At 45.4% G+C, this 8,552-nt stretch overlaps 4 protein-coding genes across 4 annotated transcripts; 3 read left to right on the forward strand and 1 right to left on the reverse strand.

Moving 5' to 3' along the window:
• Positions 1-357: 357 nt before the first annotated feature.
• BDV38DRAFT_291363 (uncharacterized protein) lies at positions 358-2,031 on the forward strand (the record flags this gene model as incomplete). Its single annotated transcript, XM_032061722.1, has 1 exon — positions 358-2,031. One exon carries the CDS (start codon positions 358-360, stop codon positions 2,029-2,031), a length of 1,674 nt encoding a protein of 557 aa, XP_031906785.1.
• A 1,021-nt stretch (positions 2,032-3,052) lies between these two features.
• On the reverse strand, positions 3,053-4,019 carry BDV38DRAFT_289369 (uncharacterized protein; the record flags this gene model as incomplete). The annotated part of the gene is made up of 2 exons (XM_032061226.1): positions 3,053-3,347; positions 3,412-4,019. 2 exons carry the CDS (start codon positions 4,017-4,019, stop codon positions 3,053-3,055), a joined length of 903 nt encoding a protein of 300 aa, XP_031906786.1.
• Positions 4,020-4,511: 492 nt separating this feature from the next.
• Positions 4,512-5,641, forward strand: BDV38DRAFT_289370 (uncharacterized protein; the record flags this gene model as incomplete). Its single annotated transcript, XM_032061227.1, has 2 exons — positions 4,512-4,761; positions 4,815-5,641. The coding sequence occupies 2 exons, from the start codon at positions 4,512-4,514 to the stop codon at positions 5,639-5,641; spliced, it is 1,077 nt and encodes a 358-aa protein (XP_031906787.1).
• A 1,071-nt stretch (positions 5,642-6,712) lies between these two features.
• BDV38DRAFT_291364 (ferric reductase family protein) lies at positions 6,713-8,129 on the forward strand (the record flags this gene model as incomplete). The annotated part of the gene is made up of 3 exons (XM_032061723.1): positions 6,713-7,030; positions 7,091-7,873; positions 7,926-8,129. The coding sequence occupies 3 exons, from the start codon at positions 6,713-6,715 to the stop codon at positions 8,127-8,129; spliced, it is 1,305 nt and encodes a 434-aa protein (XP_031906788.1).
• Positions 8,130-8,552: the final 423 nt, after the last annotated feature.

Raw genomic sequence — 8,552 nt, forward strand, 5'->3', positions numbered from 1 at the left:
AAAGGTGCCAGTGGATTACTGTTCTAGAACTAATGCCTTTCAACAATTCCCAAAAAGTCCCGCTTCACACGTATGCTCATCGGGGGATAGCTGACCCGCGGAACTTTTTCGGGCTGCAGACGGGCTATATATGACTTCTATTTCCGGCCATTTTAGTTCATTCTCCACCCCTTCGGTAACCTCATCTGTTCAAGTTATAAATAAGAATAAACGAATATGCCAAGCAAGAAAAACAAAAAGAAAGCCCGCCGCAACACCGCTCGACGGCAGAAGGACGACACAACGGATGCACAAGATGAACCACCAGTTAATAAGCCAGTCGATGGCAACGACCTGGAAAAAGAGGAAGACGAAGACATGGATGACCCATCCCCAACACCACCGCTAGTACCGGAGAACAGACCTGAAGTCGGCGATTGGATAATAGATATCATTCGCAAATTCACCAAAGACCGTGGCGATGATGTGATGAATAAGCTGTTCTTGACAGATGAACCTAGTTTCAAGGACGTGCATGACTTCTTTCGTGAGCTCAACGACAATATCCGTGCTGCCAATATGGTTCATGGAGCAGAAGACATTCGTGCCGGCGAGATTCCAGCACACACATATGAAGCAATGTACCAATCCTGGAAAATGGAACTTGCAAAACCTGAGGTGCAAAATAATCCTAGCGAGGCATGGAAAGCATACGACAAAGTTTACCAAGCGTTGGACAACTTCAACCGGGAGTATAACCTACCGCTTGGGTGGAATATATCCGCCTCCGCCGCAGAACAGGCTTTCGGGCAACGACCATCGTCAGAAGTACCTGTAGCTCCGACCCCTGAAGGAGAAGATTCCGATCTCGAGAGTGGTGGAGATGAAAGCTCAGAATCTAGTAGTGAGGTTGAAGAGCAAAGCGATGACGACTATGCACCCTCGGCAATTGACCTGCTAGAGGCAAGAGCTCGGAAAGAGGAACGTTCACTTACCGGTGCGAAGGTCTTGTTCTGGTGGTCGAAGGGGACGGGAACTCAAATCTTCGTCAGGTATGGCAGCAAGTCAAAACCCATCTTTCGGGTCAGAGCTGGATCCCACGAATATTACGACAAAAAACGGGTGACACGTGTTTTATCCAGTCAAAATCGCGGTTATATGAAAAAGCCGGAGGTTATTGACGGTATACCAGGCGAGACCTGGAAGTATGGCCGAAGGGACGTCTCCAACATACTCGGTGTGGGGTGGAAAGTTGAAGATGACGACGACGAAAATGGCATAGATCCTCTGGAATTGATGGTTCCAGAACCTGGTAGTGTCTATCCAGAAACCAGGGTTTTGGTGGAATGGAAGGATGGAGAGACAACCCTAGAAACTCGAGCATTTGTCCGACGTATTGCGAATGGATCGAGCCTGGATGGAGATCGTCTGGTATTTCAGAAGGCTAAGGAGCTGGAGGAGGCATACCGAGAAGACAACAAAGCTGCCGACTGGGGAAATAATGAGGACGACGAAGCTTTAGAAGGAGAGGAAGTAGAACAAGGCACTCCTGTTCGTGGAAAATCGCCCCCTCGCAGCGTTGTTAGCTTGGCTCGCTCACATAAATCTGGCAAGAGCAATGTTCGATTTGAAGATGATGCCGATGAAGCTAGCGAGTCCTCTGGACACACGGCGATGACCAGGGCCTCAAAAAAGAGCAGCCTCCGATCTACGACGACCTCGCGTGGTGCGAAAGCGCGGCCGCCGGTTATATATGAGGACGATCGGGATCGTGAAATCCGCAGGTTGAGAGAGCAGGTAGAGCAACTGACCATGAATCAGCCATGGCAACAAACCAAACAGGTCCACAGCCAACCTGCAATTCGCAACGGTTACCCCCCATCACACAATATGTACAACGCTGGGTTCGACGACCGTGCCTCTACTGTTTCAAGCAAACCCCCGATTAGACCGCTCCGACGAAGCAGGCGTCGAGGAAAAGCCTATTCGCAAGAACCCTGGAATTACTGGACTGATGGTAATTGGAACCATAACGTGAGTACATACTACTAAGGCTGTTTAATATGAACAGTTGTAGATGAAAGAGGTTTTTATCACTGATTTGATCGCTATTTTGTTGTGGTGCTCTTGTTTGGTCATTATGTTCTCGATGCTATTGTATAAACCCGCCCAAAAAATAGGGCGAAGCAGGAAAAGAAAAAAAAAAAAAAAAACACGTGTGGAGATAGGGTCATGTTGTTTTGTTTCGTCCTGCTCTTAGTGATAATACCAGTAGTTTGTTGCACAGAATACAGCTGAAGGAAAGTTAATCTGCAACATGAATGTTGGGTTTACGCTTATTATACCTCATCCCTTATCTAGGACACTTACCCCATAACATAGCGAGTCTTACCCTTTGGCCCTTATAACTCCAATTTCCTAGCGTGGAAGAACTGTTTGAATGAATCGGATATGTGCTACCATTTCTGAAATACTCGAGTATATTTAGTTGAATACCCATACTCACATTAATCTTTATTATGCTAGAAAGGGAAACGTTATCTAAAATGGGTGGTCGCCACTCAAAGTACATGTTGAAGATGGCTTTATCCGCAACTAACGCAGAAGCGGATCGTAGTAACACGAACAACCAATCATCGATAGTAGTATATCACTGCGATAGGCCTATGATTGAAGAGATCCGTATCAAACAGGCATGCCTTCTTGTTTGCGAAGCAAAAATTGAATCTTTTGAATAGCTGGCCTGCTTCTAGAAAATGTGCACTAATGATGGATATTTGAATTTGACCTAAGTCAGTCACAAACAGAATGAAACTCAACCTGTAATCAATTGCTCCTTGTTAATTGGTAATGACAAATCTCACGTAAATAACAGTTACCTGGCTTTCTTGCTTGTGTACTGGAATATTCTTTAAAAAACAAGCATTATTCCATAGTTCTCTTTTGTAATGGATACTTCTGATATTGAGACATTCACAGCTATCTGTAATGACCATCTCGTATACAATCTACTTTCTTCAGTTGTTCTAAACTCCTCCGTTCTCTTGTCACCCAGACAATCATGTTGCGAGGCTCAAGGGTTGCTAGCAGCGTTGCTAAGTGGCGATTCGCTATTGCTTTCCTCCTCGGGGTATGTGGAAAATGGGAACTCCACAGGGGTGGTTTCCGCTGATCCTGCTGTTTTAAGGTGCGCATCTACCCGGTTGACGATTAAGTCAATGTTAGTCGTATGCGATATCGGCCTCTGGTTTAACAAACACATTGCCGTCAGGTTAAGATGCTGGTAAGTTTCAACAATATCCGGAAAATCATTGGCAATGTTCGTAGCCCGAGCGATGAGTTGGCTTTCTTTAGTATGATTGTTGTTTCTGCAAGGTGAATGAGTAAGTGCGTGGGCGTAATGTTAGGATGCTGAGGCGTATGTACACATACATTTCTCGTTCGAGCTTCTTGGAACAGATCAGAAGCGCGCCAAAGGAGAGCCGAGTCGCCACCAATAGCCATCTTCTAGCCAGCCTGTTTTCTTTTCGAAACTGTAGTTTTCTCACAGAACGTAACTCCTCTTCGACTGTCTCCCAATCACTGTACATTTCGGCCAGCGTAAGGTTGATGGCAAGGCCATCAACGCGTTGACCTCGCTTCTGAGAGATTCTTTGACCTCGCACTCTTTCAAGCTTCAGCAGATGCATACGCCTGATAACATGAAGATATTGAACAATTTGAAAAAGACGTAAGTAAACTTCCTGGGCCATACGCAAATGAGCCAGAGGATACAGAGTATCGTACTCATTTCGGGGCTTTCCCTCAGATCCATATGGCAAGGGTGAATTGGAGAAAAGGCCATAGTTTTCCCAGCTTGGGAGGGAAATTCGAAGGAAGCCAGGCGCTCGGCTATCAATAAGGTCATTCGCAGATTCAATGACATTTATCCCCCCGATAGGCATATCACTGGGTGAACTCTTGAAGTAGACATTAGGGCACTGGAACCGAAATATCTCCAATAAAGATGGCTCCGGCAAGGCTGGTTGACTCGAGTCCATCGTTCAGTAATCATGAAGCTTGCTTTCAGTGCGTAATGGATCAAGATGTCATTCGCAGGGGTTTATCGAGAGTTTAAGGTTATGAAATACTTTGGTAGACGTTTAGTTCATTGCTATACCCGCTCAGATCATTTAGTAAGTACATATGTTCACACTATGAGCTATGTCATAAACCGAGGCCTTTTTGGAGCCACTCTATGGAGGAATGGAACAAATGTGGGGTTCAAGCCGCTGCGAGCCAATTTCGGTCCGCAGGATGTAACCGCTAGTGGAGACCAAGACGTGATCCCCAATGGTAATGTGAAACCCACGTAGCAGAACAATGTAGGGGTAACGGACGCGGAAAAGGCTGGGTCGTCTGCGACACCAAAGTGTGCAGGCTGTTCTAGCCAGACTTCCACCACGGAATAGAAAAGACTTTCATACCTGCCACGGAACCCAGCCGTCTGACCAATCGCATTCCTATTTTAGCTTCTTTGAATAATGCCCACAATGTCACTTGCAGAATTACCGACTGAATTATTATGTTTTATTATAGACTACGCTCAGCTCCACGGAAGCTTAGGAAATCTTTCACAGTCTAATTGGAGGATTCGGACTCATTGTGCTCCCTATTTGTTTCACACAATCAATATCACTTTCTCGGTAGCTAAGTTCAAACGTCTACGTGAACTATCCAAATCCTACATTGCTCAGCATGTGAAGGCCATCCGTTACGAAGCCCCGGAGCTCATAGACCCTCGTTGGTTTTCAATTCACCCGCAAAGTATTCATATCATGCTAATCTCTAGATAGATATCGAAGCATGGGATTATTTTCGCTCCTGCGTTTACACACCATCAGAGTATAACAGAGATCAGAGAGAGCTCTGTTGGAACTTCCACGGCAGAAGAGTCTCATACAACATGATATACTCATACTTTGCTGAGCTAGCCCGCGAACAGCAGACTATCTTAATGGAACGTATAGATTCTATCACATTGGTTAAATGCATTCCTCGCTTCTTGCATCTGCAAAGTATCGAGTTAACCTTTATTGATAGCACTAAAAAGCCGTTTTGCTGGCTCTCAAGCCGCCTATTCGTTGGTTGGAGAGATTCCTATCCTGTCCACTTTGAGACGGTTATTGATGCCATGGTAGCAGCAAGGCGCAATGGGATTATAGTGCGGAAATTCAAAGTCTCTGGATTTTATTCGAAGATTTCTATGCCAGGCACAAGTCTCCTTAGAAAGGTTATGGAAGCACTGCATAATGTTGAAGACCTGCGACTTGTTGATAGTTCCAGGCTTTTGAATTTTATGTGGCAAGTTAGCCTTCCTTCTGTTCGTCGTCTTGAACTAGCGAAATGTTGGCTATCAGTCAAAGATCTTGAGGAATTCTTCCACGTACACTCAGGAACACTCCACTCTTTGCACCTTGAGGATACATGGTTGCCTACGGAAACTGTTCATGAATGGGGGATTAGTTTATGTTCAGGAACCATAGAAACAATTGTGGATAGGTTAGCGACTATTCGAAGGTTGGGAACCTTGCGCAGGCTTACGATTAATGAGAAGGCAGGCGGCTGCTACCAGTACAAGGAGCTATTCGACGGGATCTCGACAACTTGGAGTATAGAATAGTGAATTGATTTAGGAAAGAGTCCTTATTACTGGCACCGAACATGCAATATAGAAGGGTTAAGATGGTTTTTGCCTCTGGCATTATTGCCTACTGGAGGAACACAATCATTGATCTAGCTACTTGTCGAGAATCAAACATCTTGGAAAGCTTACTGGCCAGAAAAAAGACTCAGCCGTGACAAATATAATGAATTTTCTGATTACATCTTAACAAAGCTCACTTCAAAAAGAGCGCTTAGTGTTGGATGAGATGGGGTTACACCGTGTTATAGACATAGACTCAGTTAAAGAGAAATATCTTCTCTAAGGGCTATTTCAGGTCCTCCAAAAATGGGACAGTAAAGTGGGAGCTGTCCGTGCACAGCTGGTCCTCCCTTGGTTCTGGCTTCTATTGTTCTATACCTAGGAATTACTAAGCTGGTTTTCTCTCTCGACGTCGTGGAATTTCCCCATCGGTTCTATCGAAGCGATGCATTAGCCCTCCACCGCCAACACCCTAGTATTTATATCTCAATACACTCTACTATCTGTAATACTACGCCTATTTTAGAAGGCCATAGAAATGTTGATACCCCAGTATACAATAATTATCCTCTGGATCAACCCAAATTGGATGAGTGTCATGTCGATCTTCTCCATCTGCTGAGTTAGTAGATGCGACAATGCGAGTCCTTGTCTTCAGTGGAAATATTTAATTGTCCTCGTGCACATGGCAAAAACAAGCCTCGCGGAAATTAGCCCCACTATTTTGCGGACCCCTTAGGGACTGCAGCTTGGCCATAACCTTCCGAGGGCGTATATAACTGGTCGATAGTGACGCAGACGCCCTTCGTCCTATACAATGCATATGGTTACCAGTGGTTTCTAAACATAATTCACAATATGGTTATTGAAAATTTTAGTCAGTTTATACACTCTGTCGACAAGGTTTACGCCGTTGTATTTGCCAGTTTGTTTGGAATTCTGGTATTCTACAACATCCTAAGTGGATTGTATACCATGTTTTCGAGGTGTCGATACTCTCATCTAAGAAGGCTGATGTACCAAATACCTTTTCGAAATATGTTTAGAATGCCGTCACTTCAGCGTCTAGTTCTCACAACAGCATACCTAGTTGGGACAGGTGTCTGCAATGTTGTGGGCGTCCAATCTCTGCCAGAAGCAGGGTCACGGGCAGCTCGCCTGTCATTGATTAACCTCATGTCTTTGTTCTTCTCTGGGGGCAACGAGTTTGGCGCACGCCTTCTCGGCGTGTCACTTGGTACGTATGGAGCCTTTCATCGGACTGTTGGCTTTGTCACTGTTATTCAAGCTACTATCCACGTTGTGATCATTGCGAAGACGAGATCAATTTCAGCATCGGATAACTTGCAATTCTATGGTATCTTGGTATAGTCTCCCTATTCTTCATATATGTCCAAGCAGAACTGACAAACGCCGCCGCAATAGGCAGCAAGCATGTTTCTTTCCCTTGTTATCTTACCCTTAGTCAGGAAAAGAGTATACGAGGTTTTTTTAAGGACACACCAAGGATGCGCAATAGTGGCGCTTTATGCCATTTGGCAGCACACTCATACCATGCAAAGCACTGATGCCTGGGTGTATCTTCGGGGGTGTGCCATTGTCTTCATTGTGTCGTTCGGAGCACAACTAATCCGTATACTCTTTCGGAACCTGGTTATTGGGAGAAAATGCACAAAGCTCAGATTGCATACGTATGGGGAAAGCATTGCGCGCTTGACGTTAACCCTTCCTCGGCCATGGGGTGTGCGAGCTGGGGAGCGTGTTGTACTCAGCGCCCCTTCGATCGGGCTATTCTATCTGGTGCAGTCGCACCCTTTTGCAATTTGCTGGTGGGAAGACGATGGCACCGAAAAAGCAGTTTCTGTCTCACTTCTTTTCCGGCCACGTTCAGGCTTTACCCGAAAGATTCTCGATCGTCTTGAGCAAGAACGAGAATATACTGTATGGATTGACGGTCCGTTTGGTCCAGCATCTATCAGCTCATATGGCCTTTGCGGCCATATGGGAAACTATGGCCATGTTTTCATGGTAGCTACCGGCATCGGAATTGCCGCACAGCTCCCCTACATCAAGGAACTCTTAAAGCAATATCGCCAGGCGCGAATTCGAACTCAAAGGATCTCTCTTGTATGGCAGTTAGAACACGAAGGAGACTGGGAGAGTGTCCACGACTGGTTACAAGTACTAGTAAAGGAGGACGAGGGATATGTCAGTATTTTTGCTTCTATCTCGAGCAAGGGCCTTGCTGATACAGTTGTAGTTACTCAGTGTCACAATCTACGATGCCTTAAACTCATCATTAAAAGGAGGTCTGCAACGTTTCGGATATCATGACCTGATCGAAGTCCATGGTGGAGAGCCGAACTGGGAGCAGCAGATGTCGACAGAGATGAAAAAGCAGAAAGGCAGCATGCTCGTAGCAGGTAACCTTGGCCCGCGACCTATTGGATCTATCCAGTGCTAAACACGTTTCCAGTATCTGCTCGTCGTCCTGTGCGGGATCAAATGTTGCAACTGGTGAGGGAGAACATCAAATGTGGTGTAGAACTTTTTGAGCAGGAGTTTCAGCCATGGACTGGAAAGAGCAGTTGGTGGTCATACCTTATACCATAGGATATGCTAGAACAACACAATATGTGCCTTTGTATGTGAAGTTAGATGGGGCGACCGGCAAATAGTGTGGTGCCCAAAACACTCCGCAACAATTCAATCTATATCACTATAGTCTCTGCAGACATGCACAACCATTTATGTGAGGAGAATAACTGCGTACAGATAATAGCTACATACGGAGAGTAATTGCATATGGAGGGTAGTTGCATATGGAGAGTAGTTGCTTACGGAGTCACTCCCCTTACGCAACTACTCTCCATATGTAATCACTCTC

This window comes from Aspergillus pseudotamarii (assembly GCF_009193445.1).
Source record: "Aspergillus pseudotamarii strain CBS 117625 unplaced genomic scaffold BDV38scaffold_155, whole genome shotgun sequence".
NCBI classification, from domain to species: Eukaryota; Fungi; Ascomycota; class Eurotiomycetes; order Eurotiales; family Aspergillaceae; genus Aspergillus; species Aspergillus pseudotamarii.